At 40.0% G+C, this 23,070-nt stretch overlaps 1 protein-coding gene and 1 long non-coding RNA gene across 7 annotated transcripts in view; one reads left to right on the top strand and one right to left on the bottom strand.

The window, feature by feature from the left end:
* Window positions 1–14,308, top strand: part of TMCC3 (transmembrane and coiled-coil domain family 3) — a 144,874-nt gene extending 130,566 nt beyond the window's left edge. For all 6 annotated transcript variants that reach the window (XM_065042847.1, XM_065042888.1, XM_065042854.1 and 3 more), the window contains 3 exons: window positions 7,434–8,332; window positions 9,811–9,946; window positions 12,656–14,308. In XM_065042847.1, coding sequence (XP_064898919.1) covers window positions 7,434–8,332; window positions 9,811–9,946; window positions 12,656–12,958 — 1,338 coding nt within the window. In that variant the 3' untranslated portion in view covers window positions 12,959–14,308. The remainder of the gene's footprint in view (window positions 1–7,433; window positions 8,333–9,810; window positions 9,947–12,655) is intronic.
* The window catches only part of LOC110363171 (uncharacterized), a 20,128-nt gene continuing 1,003 nt past the window's right edge, over window positions 3,946–23,070 (bottom strand). Inside the window, exons 3-4 of the long non-coding RNA XR_010468359.1 lie at window positions 7,503–7,565; window positions 3,946–4,188 (exon numbers count right to left, since the gene is read on the bottom strand). This is a non-coding gene — a long non-coding RNA (uncharacterized LOC110363171). The remainder of the gene's footprint in view (window positions 4,189–7,502; window positions 7,566–23,070) is intronic.

Raw genomic sequence — 23,070 nt, 5'->3', positions numbered from 1 at the left:
GTGGGGTGTGAAGCCTACCTCTTGCCTGCTTAAGATCTTTAAGCATAGTAAATCCGAGTACGTGTACATCGCTATGTTGTTTTCCCTAACTGTGACTGTGATTTGTTTTGTTTTGTTTTTACGTGACTGTCTGTTGAAGTTTGCAGTGTCTAGGCTCAAAAGTTGTTTGTGTTGGAACTGGTTTTCTCGTGTCATTTTTATGCTGCGGAACAACCTGCAATCAGGACTGAGAGCGAGTCGTGACACGGGAGACTTTCCAGTGAAGATCATTGGGTTTTGAAGGAGCTGGTGTCAGCAATGAAGCAGAAAACTGCCTCTTCCCCTCATTGTTCTCCCATTGTTGGTTTAATCTGAAATAGTACCATATCTAAAGATTTATTTACACACAAGCAGTGACCTAGCTAATTTGGCCTTAGTTCAGTCCTTTAACCAGCAATTAGATAAAAGGTTATTTCTGGGATACTTCTAGATTGAACTGGGCATGTCCATAGGATTTGAGGCAAAACAACGTTGGTGTGAACTTGACTGCCTGAGTTGCAGGTTATACGTGGCTATTTTGCATTGACCAAATTATAATAGACCAAGAGAGTAAAAGCTGTCCTTCTATCAACACTAAACTTATGTTTCTATGCCTTTTTTGGCATTGCTTTCTGCAGAGTTAAAGCATTTTGAACTTCTTTTGCTTAAACTAAAATTACATTTCCATCCTTCTCAAAGTGCTTGTGGTTACAGTCTCAGCTCTGTGGTGCTAATAAAAAGAATTAAGATGGAGGGAAAGACAGGTGATCAAACTGACCCTGAGAAGGAGTGGGTTCTGTATCTGAGGTCTTGCCCAGTATGCTTAGTTGCTTAGTCTCTATCTGAGGTCTTGCTGAAGTTGCATAGTACAGCAACTGAATTTTTATAATTACCAGACTATGTTGGCATAATGGGGAACATTTTCAAAAGTATCCAAGCTCTACAGGTTAGTTCGCCTCTGTGTTATGCCTTACTCGTGAAATGGCCTTGAAGCTCCCCAGCCTTTAAATGTTGAAGTACAGATACTTGCCAAGAAGTATCTGGGATTATCTTTGACTGCCAACTGGAATAAACGCCTGATGTATGTTAGTGAGGTGTCTTACAGCTTTAATGTTTGTCTTTTTGATAGGTGATAGATAAACTGCTGATGGTAAAAGGACAAGCTTCTTTGTTATTTGACCCCATCAGCATTTGCTGGGTGGTCTCAGACAATCAGTTGCCCCGCATCTCTGATTTCCCTGGTAAAAAGTATTTTAGAAGCAGGGTTTGCCATCTCCCTCCGTTCCTATACTCTCAACCCTATGCATGATTATTAGTATGATGTTCTGAGTGTAGGTACTTCTAGATATTGCTGTTAAGTAGCTTTAAAAAACATGAGCAGAAGGTGTTTTGCTGCAACATACTGTACAGGAGTTTTGGGGGCTGATTTTATATAATTTAAAACATTTTATGATGATTAAGCATGGTTTTAAACATTTCCATTAAGGATTCTTCTCCTGTGGGTTTTAGAAGGAGCAGTCAATATGAAAGAGATGTTAAAACTCTCTCCCTAAACAGTGTCTGCTTTGGAATATCCTGAAAAAGTAACATAACCTCCTCTGCATGCTTCTTTACCCATTGGAACCCCCGTGCTGCTGGTATATGTATGCTTCTTGAAAAAAAAGATAATTACTCCTGATTATTTTTGTTGCTATTGCTAAACCCTAAAAGCTTTAGAGTTGCCTTAATTCTATCTTGTATGTTTCTTATGGGATTCTTCTAAGTGCTAATCGGATACCCCTCTAAAAGTCTTGCAAGATAGACTTAAATTGTCATCATAAGCTTTTGTTTAGCTTGCACAGCTATGACTGGTGATGGTAATGATGCTGTTTGGGAAAAGAAAAACAAAAACAAACACCTGCCTTTAAACTGGGCTTATTTGAACAAGCAGATCACTTTGTGTCTTCATGATTTGCTTCTGTTAGTGAGGCAACCCAAAGATGTGTGCTTTCTGGAGCCTGAAGCGTATATGCAATGACTCTCTCTTGCAAATGCTTTTTCTCTGTGCTTCTTTCAGCCACTTCTTAAAAGACTATAAAAGAGATTGATGAAATAGCAGAATTCAGTTTGATACCTAAACATAGGTGGCTGAGGTCTCTCACTTGCCAGTGGAGAGCTATTGACACACTCAGTGGAATGGAGGAGGTGATTCATCTGAGCAGCCATGAGATGTGTGCTCGAGGGTGGGCTGCATGCTCCCTTTGCTCTATTCACTACGGGTATCTTTTTCCCAAATGGTTCTCACCCAAGAACTTTGGAGAAGAAATAACTTTTTTTATGTCTGCTTTGCATTTGGCAACCAGAGGATGTAATGGCCAATCTACATAGGCTGTTAAGCATGATGTTCTTGCCTATTCAACAGTTCAACGCTTCGGACTTCTGAGCCTTTAGGATGCCCTATGTTTTGTGAGGTTTCGCTGTAGCCACAGGGTCTAGATTTATCAGAGGTCAAGGTAGTTGATTGCTGCTGGCAAACCAGTGCTTGTCTGCAGGAGAAATGGGACTGTCACACACCCAGCCATAGCTCTGGGAGAGCATCCTTGCCCCCCTCGGAAGCTCTGGCCATAAATTTTTTGTAAATAAAAAAGCGATTTATCACAGAAAGTTAGGGATTGGAAGGGACCTTGAGAGATCATCTAGTCCAATCTCCCTGCTGGAGCAGGAACACCTAGATGAGGTTACACAGGAATGAATCCAGGCTGGTTTTGAACGTCTCCAAAGGAGATTCCACAACCCCCCTGGACAGCCTGTTCCAGTGTTCTGTCACCCTCACTGAGAAGAAATTTCTTCTCATATTTAATTGGAACCTCCTGTGTTCCGGTTTGCACCCGTTGCCGCTTGTCCTACCATTGGTTGTCACCGAGAAGAGCCTGGCTCCATCCTTGTGACACTCACCCTTTATATATTTATAAACATTAATAAGGTCACCCCTCAGTCTCCTCCAAGCTAAAGAGACCCAGCTCCCTCAGCCTTTCCGCATAAGGGAGATGCTCCACTCCCTTAATCATCTTTGTGACTCTTTATAAATATGTGCTTCTTTATAAATGACAGGTTGCCTTTCACCCAGTCCTCCCTTTACCATTTAAAATGGCAAGTATACCTGCCAGTTCATGCCTAGTGAAAGGTTCCTACCAGTGTGACTGTGGTCATTGCACCGAGCAGTTGTTCTGCCATCCCTTTTGAAAATCTGGACTTTGGCTTGGAATGGTCTGCATGAACAGCCTGACCATGCAACCAAGGATCTGCTTGGCTCCTTGGAAAAAAGGGGAGTTGGGGCAGAATAAAGTTGCTTTATCTCTGAGATTTACCTATCTGGTCATCCGTAGTATCTGGCTCTGATGCAGGCAAGAAGCCTGAATTGCTGCACTCTTAAATCACTGTTTTTAAAAGCTAGTCTGTAATCAGTACAAACATTACAATTAGTTCTCAACTGGAACATAGCAAAGTATATATGTGAAATGCTCCATAAAATGCAGTGGTTTCTCCAAGTCCCAGATTTCTTTCAAGCTAACATCAGCTATGGCTATCCCAGTAATCATGTGCAAATTGTTTTTTTGCTGTTTTTCTTAGAAGCCAGATCCTGGACATGTCTCTGGTATTTCCTCAGACTCTGGGCTGGTGCATTGCATTCCTTGCGTTACCACTTGTCTTGGGATTGTTTCAACTTCATCTCTTGCTCATCATCTCATCTATTGCTAATCCCCAGCTTCCTATTAATTGCTATCATGATAGGAGAGATGAATAATGATTTCATTCTGTTTTCTTTAGTTGCTCTTCACTTCCAAAAATATGGCTGGTCTCAGGTAAATTGTTTTGGCTATTGGGGCCACTACTGTGTGTTTGTTTTGTTTTGGCAACCATAATGAAAATCTTAGAAAAACAAATCAATCTCTCAACAACTTCTTTATTATTAACAGCTTGGTGCCCTTGTCAGGTGCTGGTGACCAGAGAGTCACAGAAGGCATGGGTGGCATTCATCATTTCCTCCCATAGCACAGCTGGAAGAGCACTTCTGGACTTGGAGGGAGGTGTGCACTCAGCCTCCTGTGTGTGGGAGGATTCCAGCCCACGTCACAGGAGAGTGATAGGCCACTTGTGTAGACACGTGGGTCCTCCAGTGTCTGCTTGCTTCTGATTTAAAACAAAACAACAACAGTCCCTAAAAACAAACCCTCTCCCCTGCAAACCCACACAAACCTGACCGACCAACCAAAAAAAAACCACCACCACCAAAAAAAAACAACAAAAGCAAACACAAACAAAAAACCCTGCTCCACCAACAAAAAAGTATATGACGTCAAGAGAAGATTTAAGAGCCTCTGTTGCTTGGCCCAACTTTGTGTCATGATGGCAAGAGGACAACTACCATTTTGGCCAAATACAATCAAGCAGAGAAATGTCTTGGATATGAGTACTCTGTACCCTTGGTGAGCTCTGAATCCAGTAAACTAAATAACTACTCCTAGTAGTGTTTTGGGAATTTAGACAGTTCTTTCCTAAACTTTACTGAATTTAAACTGACCCTATGGTTAGTTTTACTCATTTCAGAAGTAGATTTGCCACATGCTAATTGATTTCCTCAACTCCAAAAGCAATGCAACTTTCAGCAGATGTATTCCCTCGACACTATTATTCTTTTGATCTCTGCTGATGCTGTGACCTTGAAGTTCCAGGAAAGCAGGGGATACATGGTGATGATAGGCCTTGCTGACCGCTAGAGACTCTAGTAAGGGAAAGGACATAAGAGAGAAGGGATCTGGTTTGGGCATATATCCAATTATTACAATATATTTTTAGACTATTTTGTACTAAGGAAGTAAACACTTAATGCTGTGTAAAGGTTAGAGATAGACCCACCCATTCTTGGAATTATGTACAGCTTGTCCTGAGTGACATCAGTGGTGGATCTGTCTTGTGTATATATGCAATTCAGTGATTTATTACAGTATAATTTTGTGCCAAAGCTTATTCAAAAATGTCTTAGGTTGTTTCAGGAAACTATTGTTTTGTACTGAGCTTTTTATCTTTACTGAGTTTATCCAGACCCAGTAAATCCATTTAAAGAAGTATTTGGAATATGGAGTGCAGACATAGTGCGTAAGCTTTTCAGCTCTTTGCCTCAATTGCTTTTCTTTGCTGTATGAGCCTTTGAAAATATACAAGTATCCTAGGTCAAGCTGTTTTTGCTTATATTAAATGCATATTTTAGCTATGAGTGTTACCACTTTAAAAAGTGATCTTTAAAAGCTTTTTTTTTAATTATTAGTTATATTTCTAAGACTTGTCCAGTTAAAAAAAAAAAAAAGTCAATAAAAATTTGAGTGAGTTTGTGATTTTTGTTATTCTTTAAATTAGGTATCACCCCGAATATAGAATGCCATCTGTGTGTGTCATATCTGTGCAAATGCTAAAATGAGATCTTGTCAATAAAGTCAATTTTCTGTGAAGCACGTATGACTGATGATACTAGATATATTGATAAAAATTACTTGTACCTCTTTTTAATAATTAAGCATATGGCTCAGTACCAGGTATTTTTCACAAACTGGTACAGTGCAGAGCTATTAGGCCACAGCACTGGTTTAATCCTTGGAACAGACTCTGAGTCTTAAAGGTCACCATTAACCGCTATTCTTCGGAAAATCTTGTCAACCAGAAGTCTTCAGTTTGCATTTTTCAAGTGTCAGTACAATAGAAAAAGAAAAAGGAAAATAAAAAGTACTGTAATCCTCAGTAATTTAAGAATATAAGGTCAGTGTGGAGATGATCTTGTCTCTGAAATGGTCAGGTGCAGATCCAATTTTATGGCTGTATTATCCCCTCTGTGTTTGTAACCCATCGTGATAGACACCAGGTGAGAATAGTTCTCCTGATCCAACTGTGCATGATGCCTGTCACTAACAGTAGGACACCATGGCTGGTTCCTGAGCCTGGATTTTGAGGGCAATACAGGAACGCTGGAAAGACTTTCCAGGAGGGCCACCAAAACTGTAAAAGAATAGGGAAACAAACCTTATAGCAATGCTTAATGATGGTTTTGGTCTTTTAATCAAGAAAAAGACTGACAACTGGGCATGTATGTGTGCATAGGTCTCGCTGCAAGTTCTTCAGTATCACAGACAGTAATAAATACTGTAGTCGGAAATCAAACTATTAACGTAGTGTCTCAGGCATTTTGAAGCAATGAGTAGTCAAAGCATTTCACAAATGCATCTTTAAAAGATTATTTAATACAGCTTCTGCCTTGTCTCTGCAATGGTCTTGCCTGATAATTGTATTATTCCCTCTGAAGCTAAAGCTCTGAAAACCCATTATGGCTAGAGCATTTGTTAAGCAGTCTCTGCAGATATGATGTTGTGGCACCTTTAATGAAATGTACTTTCTTTGTCACAGAGGCCAATACAAGATGATAATAGGGATGAAGCTATTTTGATTAGATCATTCTTGTCTCATGCCTCCTCCATGGCTTTGACTTTATATGAGGAAATACTTTTTATGTTTGTATCAGACTATCTTTTCTTTCTGTTGCGGAAGATGAATAATCTGTTTTGTTTGTGTTGTGACCAAGTTGCCTGTTTGTTTTTGTTACACTTCCTGAGAGCATTGTTAAGGTGTACAGAGCCTATACTTGAGCGAATGTGGTTTTCTTTCCCGAGTTTCTGACTGTAAGTCACACTCAGTGAATTTCTATTAAAACAGACTTAGCCATAGCAGGTAAAGCTGTTGAGCATCTTCATGAAGCATGGAAAGTCAAATCTGGGCCAATTCTTTCTCTATGCTCTCTGCCCTAAAAACTAGCAGCCGCTTCCTGCTGAAACGTGCAGTAAATTTCCAAGAATGTTCAGCTAGTTGTGCAAACACTTTGAATTGTGTGATGAATTTGAATGGGAGGAGCATGTATCAAAAACGGAATTTAACCTGGTAAAATACACTGAATTGTGTAACACTGCTGTAGAGGGGAAAATCTGTTCACATCTCTATCAGTGTTTGACCATTTCTAAGAGAAAGATGGATCAGTTATGAACTCTTTAAAAATCTTAATAATAAACAATATATTTAGGAACCTTTCCTAACCAGGTGTTGTTCTGGTTTTGTGAACTACTGTAAATTATTCTGAAAAACTATATACTTGAATAATTTTCACTCTAATTCATCTTGCTGCTTTTCTAATAGAGACAGGCAGTTCCTTGGGCTGCTTATCAACCTAGGGAAGTTGAGAAAAATGCTTCTCAATTTCAAAGAAAAGTTAGTTCTATTTTGCTACTATAAGATGCTTTATATTGTGTACTTGTCATAATTACATGTGGAAAAGGAGACGGAAGGTTGGATTTTAATAAGTAAAATTCAAATTCTTTTTATCTCTTTTTTTCTCCCAGGTGGAAAGACATGACATGAATACCTTGAGTTTGCCGCTTAACATTCGCCGTGGGGGCTCTGACACCAACCTGAACTTTGATGTACCAGATGGGGTCCTAGAGTTTCACAAAGTCAAACTCAGTGCAGATAGCCTGAAACAGAAAATCCTCAAGGTTACAGAACAAATCAAAGTTGAACAAACAGCTAGAGATGGAAACGTGGCTGAGTATTTGAAACTGGTAAACAGTGCAGACAAGCAACAGGCTGGGCGCATTAAACAAGTATTTGAGAAAAAGAACCAGAAATCTGCCCACTCCATTGCGCAGCTGCAGAAGAAATTGGAACAGTATCACAAAAAGCTCAAGGATATTGAACAGAATGGATCTTCCAAAACTGCTAAGGATGCCTCCAAAGATAACTTGAAGGATATTCAGCACGGAAAGTCCCGTATCTCTGGGCATGCAACAGAGAGCAGCAAGTCGGGTGTGCCCGGTGTATCTTTGACACCACCCGTCTTTGTTTTCAGCAAGTCTAGAGAGTTTGCAAACCTGATCCGAAACAAATTTGGTAGTGCAGACAACATTGCTCATCTCAAAAATACCTTGGATGAATTTCGGCCAGAAACGAGTTCTAGAACATATGGAGGCAGTGCCACCATTGTTGCTAAACCAAAATATGTTAGTGATGATGAATGCTCAAGCGGGACCTCTGGGTCAGCAGACAGTAATGGGAATGCTTCCTTTGGTCCTGCTGTGGCAGGTACCCTGGACAGCCAAGGAAAGCTTTCCATGATTTTGGAGGAACTAAGGGAAATCAAGGAGACACAGTCCCAACTGGCTGATGATATTGAGAATTTGAAAACACAGTTTAAAAGAGACTATGGCTTTATTTCTCAGATGTTACAAGAGGAACGATATAGGTACTTTTGAAACTGTTTTCTTGAAATTACTTTTGGATGGGCATAGAAGCTGTTTGGAAAGTGTAAATGTGGGTGTGTGCTTGTGTGTGTAATATTTCAGAAACAAGAAAAAAAATATTCCAGTGGGTAGCTGGTACCAAAATGTTCCACTCCTTCCAATAACTGAAAATACATGTAGAACATTAATATTTCCTGTCAAATGATGTGGTAGTTCTTTGCCTTTTGTTGAAGGCTTGTCAGAAAATTCTTTCATTTGACATATTGTGTGATGTGAATACTGCGTATAGGAGATGCCAGTTGTTTTGTAACTGGTGGAAGGATTCTGATCTATTGCGACTTCAAAATACTAACCAATCTATGGTGTAGCAGAGCTGACGTACAGCTGATAAATAGACCTTTCAGTCCTGAGTACCTTGTCCAAAGACTTCTCAGACACACTGGCATCTTGTGGATGCATTGTCACTTTGTACCCTGCTATAACATACAGCTATGAAATATAATTTTAAGTGCTGTAGTAGAACTTCCCCTTGCCTTTGTTACTTGACAGTTCATTCCTTTATCATCCACTGTGGGAAGTGAGACATGTTCTACAGAGGGCTTGCACCTGCTGTACCTATATCCCAATTGTCGTATTGCTTGTTAAACTAAGTGTTGATTCTTGCATTCTTTGCTACACTAATGGGCAAAAACTCAGTATGAAATGCAATATTTAATATAGTTCTTGAATACAAGAGAGGGCTGAATATCAGATGGGAACGTGAAGGGGGGAAGGAACAGAGTGAATGGAGTCCTGAACTCAGGACTTGGCTTCAGGAGAAGGCGGAGCAGCCCTTTCTGACAGCACACTGCCATTGAGATCTGCAGCCTCTGCCACTGTTTCCACAGCTAGACAATTTTACCTCCATCATTTTTGTGTCAGCTGCAGTGTTTGCCTTTGTGTGTTAAACCAAGCTTCAAAGTAACAAAAAAAATATATATTCTGGTTTCCTGATGGTTTAGTTGAACTGGTTTACCGTGTAGAGACATGCCAGAGCAGGCTGGACGTGAATGGCAAACCTTGCAGTTCTGTTTGAGAGGGGATCCAGGGAATTTATTTTTCCTTTCACTACTGGCAAGCTGTTAACTGGTTCAAGCTTACTTATGAAACCGTATCTTCTTGTCTAAAGGAAGAGGGAGAAATTGAAAAATGTGACTTGGATACCCTGAGCAACTGTTTATAGTTCATATAATTTGCCAATGATGTACAAATATTTGCTTTTTAACATCCACTGCCAGCAAGAAACACTCAAAAAAGACCTTCAGTTCACTGAATAAATGCTTATGGAGAGTTTCCAGAGTTTTTACCAATTTCTCTATGTGCTCTGTAATGCCAGTCAGATGAATCCATAGTAAGTTACCTTTTAAAATGTGGAATTGTTTTCATGATTTAGAATTACTTGTATAAAAGGCACTAAAATTAGACCTTTTTTCCTAATAAGATATGAAAGATTGGAAGACCAGTTAAATGACCTCACTGATCTTCATCAACATGAGACAGCAAACTTGAAACAAGAGCTAGCCAGCATAGAGGAGAAGGTGGCGTATCAGGCATATGAGCGATCACGAGATGTTCAGGTACTTTTTCTTTTTCCTTACCCATAATCTTCCAACATTTTATAGCAATCATGTACTGTAATACTTGCATCTTTGTAAATAAGGAATCTGGGGAAATAGTTAAACCTGTGTTTTGTCTGTTTTATAGTAAAAACCCAGCACATTTGATTGGTGACAGTCTCCATTTGTTTCAGTGGATTCAGAATTTTTTCTGTTGGGATTGATAATATAGCCTGGGCAGACTAGTGGATGAAGAATGGCCTGGTTTAATTTCTTGCATCAGAGGAAGAAGGAATTGTCTCCTTGTATTGTGTAAAATGCCACTTTTTACAATGTCCTAACACAAACCTCTTGCTCAGTTTCAACAACATGTAGCCATATCATTGGCAAGGTTTATTATAAATGGAGTGTAAAATACAAAGAAAGACAGCTAATTGATAAATAGACTTGTAAATTTGCCAGTTCTAATTTAAGAGTTTTAATCCATGGTCACAAAAGCCCCTATAATAAAAGCTGTAGGCTGTGTTCACCTCAATGATCAGTTGTAGCTGTGTCTGGCTTCAATCAAAAGCCAGTAATAATGTCTACAAGTTTGTCCTGACAGCATGTAGTTACATACCTGAATATTTAGATACAATATAATCGTTCATATAATTTCTACCTAAAATCTGAGCAAGTGGTGAAAAATGATGAAAAGATTGTTTTGCCTTACCTTGGGTTTAAATTCACTACCAACCTGAGGAATGCTCGACAACTGTCTTCAGATTGGCTCAGATGGTAAACAAACAAACAAACAAACAAAAACCAACAAACCACCCTGTCCTGTGCTCGGACTTCTAACCATAGAGAAGACTATCACTCCTGGTCCCTCCTTGGTGTGAGAGTCAAGAACCCTCTGGGAACAGAGTGGGAAAGGGATGGTACTGAATCTAAGTCTATTAGTGTCCTTTGTAGGGTTAAAGAAGAGAGGTCTCTCGTGCAGGACTCCTTTCTGTAAAGACATCTTGAGGATGTGAAAACTCAATGAGACTCAAGCTCTTCAGCAGAAGGGCTGTGAATGTTCACCAACTCATTAGCAGAACCCTGGAGGGGTGTCAGAGATTTTTAAAACTAATTAAGCGCTACATTGATACAGCCTTGTTTCTTTTATCTCTCTACAGTTGGGCCTGTTTAAACCTGTCTCTTTAGGGGTTTGGCAAATAAGCTAAAGAGAATAAAAGTGTTTAAGTTGTGGATATTTTAAGTAACAACCTAGCTTTGGTGCACTCTGTCTTAAGGGATGGGCAAATCATGTTTGGAACACTTGCTCAGCCTTTCAATGAGGAACTGCAGGTGTCATACTTCTGGAGCTGGACTTTCTCTAAAGCAGCATGATATGATTTGAGAATAACTTAGGGTCAGAGTGGAAGAAGGACCAGGAAAGTTCTTTAGTGTGTAGTGGAGGAGAGCGTGCATGAACCCAAAGGGACTTCGTGCCACCCGTTAAGAACTGTCTTCTGTATTATGACATTCCTGGAACAGTGAAAGGAAACAGCCCTCTGTAAGGTGCTGTGCTGTGTGCTTAGTGCTGACTTTGGTGCCCAGCTGGTCACACGGCAGGCCAGTTCAGCTTGCCGAAACAACGGAGAACTGACCCAGCCAAAGCTAATGACTCTGTGCAGGGTTTTTGTTTGTTTTTACACAAAGAACTGGGTTGAATCATCTTACTGTGTGATCAGGGGAATGAACACCCCTGCCAGTGCAAGAAAAATGTTTGAAGTTCAAGAGTGGGAAATAAAGTAGGGATGCCGGAGCATAGTTTTTCTCTTACACGGTGATAAAAGGTTATGTCGATTGATTTCATTAAATTATAGCCTTGCACTGTGTTACATAGTGGTGCCCAAGTCCCAGCTCCAGCAAAAATGTAGCATTTTGGCAAGGAAGTGAAGCAGTTGGAAATTTTTCCATGATTCACTTTGAGAGAGCTCAAGCGTGGGGTTAGTGACTTAGGAACCATTTTATTCAAAGACCATTTTTAGTCCACCCTCAAGCAGAGGAGCAAGGTGAGAACCTAAGGTTTCCTTAGAACAAAATGTGAAGTGAAATATATCGTGTGAGAGAATCCCCTAAAAGCATCACCCCGTATTTCTCCGCTGCACGCTGCCCACTTGGGGTATGTCATCACAGTGACAGAGGGGGAAGGCAATCTCTGCCTGAGGACTCCGTCCCAGCGCTGGATGATGGGTGGCTTTGAGAGAAAAAGTGACGTAGGCAGGAGAAGTGGTGTAAACCAAATGGTACATGTTGCAAAGTAGATTTAATTAGTATCACAGCAAGCTTGTCCTACCCTAATGTTTTCTATAGCATACACAAAAAAAACTAACTTTGATGCTGTTTTAATGCAGTGAAAGTTGCCATGGCAACAGCTTTGCCAGTACTTTATCTCATCAGTATATGCAGGAAACATTATCTGTCGCAAACATTAATTATGATACTTTTTCTCAGGCATGAAAAATGTAAAAACCACATTTTGGACAGTGTTGTCAGACTTGATTATGCCTGAGCAGGCACTGATACACACATGCAGATATATGCAGGCATTTATATTTAAAAGAGCTGGTGGTTCATTCAAGTTTTAGGAGTCTATAGTAAATTGCACTTCAAATCTAGCTGATGGATGGCTCTACAGCTAAAATGGGAAAAGTGGTGTATGGAAATACAGCTGCCCTAATTCTTGTTTTCTGTCTCCAGGAAGCCTTGGAATCCTGCCAGACCCGGGTTTCAAAGCTGGAGCTTCATCAGCAAGAACAGCAAGCACAGCAGTCTGAAACGGTTAATGCCAAAGTGCTCCTGGGGAAATGTATAAATGTTATCCTGGCCTTCATGACTGTCATCTTAGTGTGCGTTTCTACTATTGCAAAGTTCATTGCTCCTATGATGAAGAGCCGTTTTCATATCATTTGCACTTTTTTCGCAGTGACGCTTCTGGCAATATTTTGTAAAAACTGGGATCATATCATTTGTGCCATAGAAAGGATGATTATACCAAGATGAAGCTGCCGGTCTGGCTGCTTTCCTCCTTTTTTTTTTTTCCTTCCTTCCCCTCCCTGTTTTTTAAGTGCTGTATGTATACACATTATTTTTTGTCAGTTTAAATGTGCGGACTGGATGGAGAAGGCTACTAAGATTCTTGGACTTCAAGCTGTAAATACATAAATGCATACTTGTTGGCAGTCAGTTGCCTGTTCAATCAGATTGTGTCTAACTGGCTATGTCTGCAATGAACTGTTCGCTTATGTCAGTCTTCTGCCTTAATCCAATGGGTTTTCCACTTTACAAGCCCATGCCCACAAAAGATGGTGTGATGCTGTGGAAGGGATCCAAGGAACTGCAAGTGACAGGTGTGCTTTTTACTAGGCTGGAGTGCAAAGAGTGTGATCAGGAGAGAGTGCACCATAATGTGTATCAGCCCTAATAAGTTAATTTTCTCTCTGAATCCAATTAGAATGATAAGGCAAATTACACAGTCATATGCATTAACGGTTCTCAATTCTAAATTACTGGGTATTTGTATATAGAGTTTCTCATGTTCTGGACCAGCAAAACTTGATGCATCTGCTAGTAACCCTTTGCACAGAGAGTTTACTGTTTGTAAATTAGAGCAGTGATGACTGTTGACCACAGTCAGCAGTTGTTCTATCCAGGCACTGTTCCTCAACACACTTGGGAAATACACAAATGTAGCATTAAGCTTCCAAAGAGGAACTGATTTGAATGACAGGATCTCCAGGCCACTTTGTCAAGGAGGCAAGTAACTGGTGGGTATGTTGTCACGTAGACCAAAGCACTCACTTGCTTCAAGCCCTGCAACCTTCAAGAGGAAAGGAGTACTCAGGAAGGCAGCATTTGGGTTAGCCTTTGTTAGCACTGAATTGTTGGGGTGCTCTAACCAAATGCAAAGCAGGTGGTGGTGGGACTCTGGCTACAGTGGATTTCTCTTTCTTGTGTCAGATTAAGGAATGTGGAAGAAGCCTGAGGGAACAGGCCCTCAGGGGAGCAGGGAGGTAAACTTCTGTAAATATACAAACACTGTGCAGACTCTTTTGATAAGCATTCCTGAATATAATGTACTAGCATACAGTGCTACTACTAGGAGACAGGGTTGGTCTTGTTATCTTACTGGAATTTATTTTGCTTGATTTAAGAACTGCAAAAATTTCTCCCTGAAATCTGCTTGGCTTTCAGCCATGATGTAAAACAAGATCTTTATTTAAAAAACAAAACAAAATAAACAAAAAAAAACCCCACAACCAACTGCCAAAACCAAACACACAAACAAACAAAACCATCACAACCAGAATCCTTTTCCACTCTGCAGTAAATAAAAACAAACCAAACCAAAAAGTGTCTCCGGTTACTGGAAAATAATCAAGTTGTATTTTCTTTTCAGTTGATGTATTTGTTATGCTTGTTTTGCAGAGGGAGGAGGGGATTACTTGATGTGTGTATTTGTTTTTAATCAAGTGCAATAGTTGATGTAGAAATTGAGGAAACCTTATTCTGAGGAAAGGGAGTGGAGGAGAGGAGGCAGGGGAAGAACTTTGACATTTTACCATGATTGGATTAACAGTGAACACAGTTAACTTTTTGTGGCTTCAGAGACTGAAGGAAGGACAGAATGAACTGCATAAGTAATGACATGACTCAGCATTTAGAAAATTCAATTAAAACACTTTAAGAATCGTTAAAGAAATATTTCCATGCATTGTATCTTTGAACAGAGAAATCAGGAAAGATTGTGGTGGCTTGCGGGCACAGGAAACAGATCAGATCAGGCACACCCATGTTATCCTAACCTGGCCCTGCCTAATGTTCAGGGGGAGGTGCAGTGAGAAGCAAAAGTCCTGCTGAGAGGGATATGCCTTTATGAAGCCCAAACTTACCAACTGCTTTATCCCTGGCTGTGTTACAAATAATTATTATACAGATATATTCTTCCTTTCCTTAATGTTGGGGTTTTTTTCTCTTTGCTTGTAGCCCTGTATTCCCAGTATCCCCTGAAGAAGGAAAGAGGTATTGTGTTATGTGTGAAACCTCTCTGTCTTAATTGTTGCATGCGCTCCTGCTGCTGTTCAGTTCAGGGAGACCTTTCTACTCCTGTCTCTCAATCCATTTTGGCACTGTACACATACATTGCAACAGGTCTTTACCCCCACCTGACAGGTTCCTGTCCTCAGCCTCCTTTTACAGCTGGCTCATAAACTGAGGAGATTGCTTCCACAAGCACAGCTGATGAACTTATCTTCTCAGGGAAGCCCCTTCCACAATGTAAAAAAGATTAAAAGGAAAAAAGAAGTAGTACTTTCCTGGCCTTCACATCATGAGAAAGGGTTTCCCTTTGTTTATTTTTATGCCCTTTTGATGTGTCCTGAGATCCCTCTTGTTCTTTTCCACTGTTTTAATAGAATTGGTTCCTGTCTTTATTTTTGAAAAGTATAGTCTTTTTGTAGCCTGTACTTTCCATTTCTTTACCTAATGAGTGTCCTTCTGTTCAGAGTCTCTTTCTTTCTGAACTCTTTTCCTAAATTCCACGACCTCTTTCAGTAATCAGCCCTATGACTTATTTTATTCCCCTCATTTGCATAGGCCACAAGGTTATACATCCATTACAAAAGAAAAAAGTCCTGGTTCTGATCCTCAGGAAGTTGTGACTTTTCATCGTATTTTCTTGCCGTCCCTATTATAATCTCCATTCTCTTCTTCACTTCACACAGCCACCTTCTGTTTTGGCCACTTGAGAAAACACTGTCTAGCATTTTGTTAAATAGGATCAGAAGGGTACATGTGCAAGAAAGAAATAAAAGTTAATAGTTTTTACGTAAGAATAACTCCTTTGCCTGTTGCATGTTTATATGTTTAAAGAGACAATCCTCCCAGTTCTAGTGTATGTAGTTAAAAATATAATGTCAGGTAGTCTCAAAGTCAGGCAGGAATAAGGTTAGTAATTTTTCATATAATGAAGTTGGTATGGTACAGCCTGGGGACCTGAAGGCTTCTGCTCCAAGGGCATCCTATTAGAATCTTGGAGGATGACCTCAATGCAAAATGAGGGTAGAACATAAAATCAATGGGCCTATGGAAGATTGTTCCACTGTCTTAATAAAATCTGATTAGGTCCAAATTGGAAACAGAAGGGTCTTGCATTTCCGTATTGGCTTTATATCTGGCAGAGGACACAGAAAAGCTGTAAAGGCACTACATAATGTAACTCATGCAAATTAAAACAACCCCAATTGGTAAATGGGCACATCACTTCTCTAGGTTATTTTCACTGCTGGTTTTAAATTACTAGAGCATGTGACACACATCAGGAAATGAAGATGTGAAGGGCAAGACCCTGCTTTTGGGTGAAACTGCTGTAGTTTTGCACAGAATAAGGCTGCAGTGGCAGCTCTTCCAAGTGGAAGGTCATCCAGAAAGGGGAGGGTACCTTTGCCTTCCTGCCTTTGCCCTCCCATTTCTCACCTTCTGGTGCCACTTGTGTGTGTTGCAGTCTGCCATACGCCACGTTCGCTCACCAGGCGGGAAGAAAAACCTAGCAGAAGAGATGGATGGTTCTCCACAGCTAGAGACCTAAAGGGCTGATGGAAAGGTCTTGTGAGTGAGAAGCATGGACAAAAAGGGAGAAGAGCCTTTTTCTTTTTTGCTGCAGTGAATCGTTAGCTGGCTCTAAAACTGCACTGTAGGCAACCGCCCTGCAGAATGATGGGGCAGCTTCAGCATAGAAAGCTTCTTTGTAGCTTTTGCCTACATGAAACAGATTCAGCCAGCCAGAGGATGTGGTAGCATGGGGTAGCCAGCTGTGCCCGTACCCAGGAGCAAGGGCAGGCTGGTGGCTGGGCTAGCCAGGGCTGATGCCTCTGCCACTAACTTTGGTATCGGCATCAGTTCCACCGCTTGGGCTGGGAGGATAGTTGTGTATGTATCTGGCCGGCAGTCAGAGCTCTGCTTGCTGTGGAAGTGCCCCCAGACTGTCTCAAACAGTTGCAAGAGCTCTCTTGATGAAAACTTAGTTAAGCTTCTCAACCAATTAACCACGTTCTGTGAGGATACCGTTTGTTTTTATGTTCTCACACAATACAGTAGACACCCTTAGTATACTCCTTACACTTACTCATCATGAGCCTCTAAAACACTCCCACTCAAAGTTGCCAGACAGTCTTTTCTGTTTGGTTCTGCCTGGTAGTCAGTCATTTCACATCGCTTTGACAGTAGTTCTCCAACTGGAAAGCCTTTCAGTTAGTTGTTAATACCTGTTCCATGGGCTCATGGCAGCTTTTTGCTCTGAGGTTTCTGGAGATTTAGTTTCTCATTAAGGTTAGTACGATTTTCCTGATCTCTCCCATTTCAGCATTCAGGTCTTAATGAGGTTTCCTCTAAAACTTATATAAGGGATCCCTCCACTAGCTTCAGCTCTAACTCCATTATTATTGAACATCCAACAGCACTGAATGAGACCCAGTTTAAATTCCTTCTCCTTTCTGCTTTACATTACATACATTTGTGCAGCTTCTCCATTCACTGCACTCTTGTGAAGTCTACTTGTTCTGAATTCTTAGAGACATGCTATCAAATCAGGCTCCTTTTTCATCTAGCATCAAAATGCTTCTGTTATGCAGTGCCTCTGCTACAGGACCGTCACATATAGATCTGATAGCTGCCTTACGTGAAGAATATTTAAAAGCCAGTGGTTTTCTTTGAACAAATCATGACTGCTTCTTATCTGGGGAATAGAAATTCAGGAAGTGGAAGCCATTTGCTGTAGGAAAGATACACAATCCACTGATTAGGAGTTGAAGCTAGACAAATCCAGTGTAAGCACAAGCTTCAGTTTTGTAATCATAAGGTTGCAAGCTAATTATTAGCTACTGAATAACATAAACAAGGACTCCAACATTTGAAGTTAAAGTTGAATGCTGCAGTTCAGGAATCAGTTCAGGCTTATGTTCAATACAAATAAAACTGCATAATCACAGGCAGTGCTTTCTGAAGTTAAAATAAATGAACAAGAAATTACTTGGGAGGGGTGAAGAAAAAACAACATCAACCCACAGAAAACTGTGGTTCGTTTAGCTAGTAAGAAAATCAGTTTTGGAAACCATGCCCCTTTCCACTGTGATACAGACATTTTACTTCTGGATTCAATGGTACAACAGAAGGCAAACACAGATTAATGTAAGCAAACACTTTAATTTGGATTACAGAATATAATCACTTATGAAATTCCATCTAGGAATAACAATCAGGCAAGTGTATTCTCTTTTTTTAATCAAGCAAATATTTATCTGCTTTTTTCATTTACCATTGTGCCAGAATGTGGCCTTTAATTATATTGCTCCCCTTTAAAATGTAAGAGATTATAAAAGGCTTGTTTCAGATAAAGTTTGAATGGTCTCTAATGCTGAGTTGAATCCAGCAGAAAGAATCAGACAATTTTACATTACAGCAGTGAAAGAGTAAGAAAAATTTAATTTCTAGTTCACTGAATTGTGTATTTTCCCTGAAAAAGCAAACTGAGCTGATGCTGTATATAAAGACTGCATGAGGACTAGTCAAACTATCTTGTAAGGTTGATTTGCTATATGCTTAGCATATTAAGTTGCACTGTTGTTGGAGAGTTTTGCACAAAGCCACCTTTCCTTTTTGCCCAGGGAACCTGGGTCTGGTAGTATCAAGGTGTACCAAAAATTGTCTGGTTTTCTTGACTAAGTTGTTTCCGTGTGTGGTCTACAATGTTTCTCACACCATTTTCATTTTGTGCAGCACTGTGGACAGATGCAACTATGAAAATGTAATTTTTGTATATTTTGTTGTGTTGTCATGACTGCCTCTAAGGTGCCATTAACATTTTTTAAAATAAAAATATTTACATTTATTTGATGATGAACTTTGTTTCTTAAACTTACTGTCTGATCAAACACCTATCAGTTTTTCTTTGTCAGTAACAAAGATATTCAGTCGACAATGACAAAGTTATTCAATTGAGCATAAGCCCCACCTTAAAAATACTGATGAAACTGAGCATCCTACTCTGCTGCAGTTTCAACCAAAACTGGTAATTTGGGTTTTGTTTACAGCTATGACATGAAACTGCAAACATCAAATGAGGTACCATCATTACTCTCCAGAGCTTGTGTGAACATGCTATGCAAACACAATGGTATTGTGCCAAGCACTTGGACTCGCTTTGGATTATTTTTTTGAAAACTGAATTAGAAACCCGAGCTGAATTTTTACATTATTGTCAGAAATCTTGGTGACGTGCTCCAAAAATGTAATACTGACATGCCTAATAGTTAGCATAGCTGACATAAGCCAAAACATTTGCATTTATTTTTCACAAAGCAGAGGTCTTGTCAGCTGGCACTAGCAGCCATTGGGAATGATATTATTTTTATACCAAGAACAGACACAGTGCAGTAACAGTGTGTTGCTTTGCAATCATGCTGTACTTCCTATTTCATCCCATTTGAGGAAATGGCATACCGCAACTCCCCTGTCACCCGCAGACTTTCCAAGGTCTTGCCATGCAGAGTTTCACATGGCTGCCTGGAGGTCAGTCTATATTTGGCCTAATTCCATTCACAAACAGCAGGTTCCCCTCCAACTGCTGATAACTTTTACCTGTTTCTGGCATGGGCTGCATAACCCCTGCTGACACACTGGCAGGCAAACTAGACAAAAAAAAGACATCTCACTCATCATCGTTTCTCAGAGATGTTCATAACTCTGGCTTTAGAGAGCACATAACACACCCTGGTAACTGCTTCAGCACCCAAAAATAGAAAGGCAGAGAGGAAAATACAACAGCGCAATTTAACTTAGCACAGAAAGAGAAGTGTCACTTATAGCCAAGTAATGGTCACTGTACAGTGTTAGCAATCACTGTATGAGATGAACAACCCTTACCAGCAGGGTACACTGAAAACACTTTGTATTGGTGTCCACAATAGCTCTGAGAACCCAAGTTGTATGAATGTGCTAGAAATCTGCTGTAGGTGCCCAAGACTTCATCTGCAACAACACTGCAACTCATTTAGGCACATAAAAAACTACTTTGAACTAGCTAGTTCAGACACTGCTAGCAGTGTAGTTTAAACTTAGTGATAAATGCTTCTGTAGTCCACATGTGTCATTGCTCTACTCGTGCTGTCATGGAAGAGTACAGCAATCAAACAGCAGGTTCTGCCTCCTATGGCAACAGCACAGAGTTGATGTAATTGAAAGGAGAAGTCTCCACACTGTATCCTCCTCAGTTCATGTTAGGACTGTGGACTTAGGTGGCAACTCATTAGTTTTCTGAAGTTACCTAGTAGATCGATGCCATTGCCTTTTATGTGCAGCCTACCGGATTTAGACAGGCCCACCAGAAGTCTGTCAGCAAGGCTGAACTCCCTTGCCTTAGGACAAGCTTGAAGGTGGCTGGAGCCAGGCTGCTGAAAGCAGCATTGATACTCATTTGACAGAAACTTTAGGAAAATGATCTTGTATTTGATGTAGTTGTGATCTCTCCAATTGATGAGTGTGTCATTCTACCCACCTGCATGTGAACTTGGAAAAACTCCTCTTTAGTTAGCGCAGCTAGAGTGGCATCAATCTAATGGAAATTAAGGCTTAGTCAGGACTGAAGCCTGTAATAAATGAGCAAAATGTGAAATTTCCTTGTAGCCCTATAGATTCTCTCTGTATTTTCCTGTTCGATAACACTTTTATAAGCTGGTACTGGTCTGGGAGACATTGTTTTTCCCCATAGCCGCAGACACGTGGTTAGAGGAGAATGATGCATAATATCAGTGTTCACAAACAAAAGACACTCTATGTACCTGCTGAACAGAAATGTAGCAAACAGAGGCCTGTGTGGTCAGCAGACTCATACCACACATTCACCTGAGTTATGGCTTCATAAACTGCCTCACGCTTTATGCTTCCTGCCTCACTCATGTCCTTTGTGCTAAAAATTATGTTCCATCCTTGCTAAGCTCAACAGTAAAAACCTTAGAGTTTAAGCAGGAAAGACTCTTATCACAGCACTATAGCATTTAAAAGCATCTTCTGATTTTGCAATGACAAAAAGATCATTTTTCTCAGCCAATGTATAGACAACAATGTACAGTTTTAACCCTCTGCCACAAATAACACACTACTCTGTCACAGACACGTCTGCTGCAATCATATGTGACGATGATACTATTTGCACACTTTCAGGCTCTGCTGACTCAGGTCGAACAGAGCTTGTACTCACAGGGCTAATTCCCCACTTGGCCTCTATCCTGCTATGTTGGATTCAGGTCAAGGTGACATAAACTAAGCATGAATTAAACTACAGGTATGAACAGCAGCATATGTGCATAACAGCAAGACCCCTCTCTAAAGCTATGCCACTGGGCTACAGGAGCTTGAGGATTTATCTAATGTAGCAACTGTTTTCAGCTTGCGTGGCTGAGCCAGCAAGGAAGTCTAAATGAGACTTCAAACTCATCAAGACATTTTCTGACCATACACACAGCATCTTCCTCCGAAGAGTGTATCTGCAAAACACAGAAAAATATTTTCCTGGGCTTCTCCACATATTTTACACCTTTTTGTGTGTTGCTTTCTTTGTGTGAGGATGAACCTTGCTGCTCTGTGAAATGCTGATCTACCCAAAACTAATATAAGATGACATTTAAAGAGGCATAAATAATCTCTAATACTGTCAACCAAAAACCTTGAGGTCTCTAAATGAAATCTCTTTCCTTTTACTGGAGCACCACAGTGAATTTAAATAGTGTACCTAAAAGAGATTTTACTTTTTCATAAAATAAATTGATGAGATATGTAGATGCAAAAATTTCTATACCTATGAAAAACCTGCATTGTAGAACATGTTTCAAAAAGATGAATTTGTTACTGTTGAAATAATCCAACATATATGAAGGTATAATACTTGCTTCCTTTCAGTACTGACTTAATTAGAAGACTAGTATAAACGAACAAAAACCAAGCAAACAAGCCCCAATACGTTTCACCTCTCTCCTCAACAGAACAGCTTCCTTTCATATTTATTATCTCTTTTTATTTTTTCATTTGTCTTGTAATATTTATAGTCTTCATTTTCTAGCTGTTTCTCCTTCTTGGTCTCTAGGCTCACATCTTGATTGATCCTCAACTCTTTCTGCTGTGTCCGTAAGCCCCATGCCCCTGCTTGCTATTCCTCCTTCCTTCAGCCACCTCCTCCTCATGCCCTTGAACTCCATCTTGTCTCTTGCTTTTTCTCTCTCTTTCCTTGTACTCTGCAAGATTCCCAGGTCAAGCCCACCTGAGTCACTACAGCAGCTCTATTTTTAAAGCAAACAGAGGTAGGAGCAGGTTTTCAGCATTGCTCCTTGCATTGCTGTGAGGTGTGGAGATGGGCACTGCAGCGAAGAAGAGCATCATTACTGCCTGTACTTCAAAAATGATATCAGGTGATTAACTGGAATTAGCTGACTCAGCAGGCCTCTGAGGGTAACAACTACCCTTTTTTATCAGTATGAAAAACATGGAGGCAAAAATAAAGTAATAGGATTTACATCATCTTGACTCATCCTCTAAGAACAAAATTTCACATCATAAATTATTGCAAAAAAAATTGGAGCATTTTTCAACAAATCAGCTAACAAGAGACACCCAACTACTTTAGTCACCTAAACAATTTTAGATTTTCTAAGTTCTTTCCTATGTCCCCCGCAGAGTTCACACTGAGTGACTTAGATTCTTGACTTCATTTTTTCCATTTAAATTAATTATTTTCCAATAGACTATAACTGTGTAATCCTGATGTGAACAGACACTAATAGAACCAAATAAATAATCAGGACTATGCTACTATTCCTGTTAATGAAATTGTACAACAGAGGAAGATTTCTGCTTGACCTTAGTATTAAGATGTTTAGAGCTCATAGTGAAAAATAAATTAAAAATTAGCACATTTGAGACAGGAAACAAGACAGGTATGCAAATTCATAATACTTTAAAAAATATTTTTGCACTGTGAGGCTGTGTACAACCTTCATCAGAACATTGTTTGCATCAAAAATCTGCTTGAAAATTAAATCTCAGTTCATTTTGGAAGGTGAACTTTAAAG

Source organism: Columba livia, chromosome 1 (assembly GCF_036013475.1).
Source record: "Columba livia isolate bColLiv1 breed racing homer chromosome 1, bColLiv1.pat.W.v2, whole genome shotgun sequence".
NCBI classification, from domain to species: domain Eukaryota; kingdom Metazoa; phylum Chordata; class Aves; order Columbiformes; family Columbidae; genus Columba; species Columba livia.
Note: the sequence above shows the minus strand (reverse complement) of the source record. Positions and strands in the feature narration are given on the sequence as shown.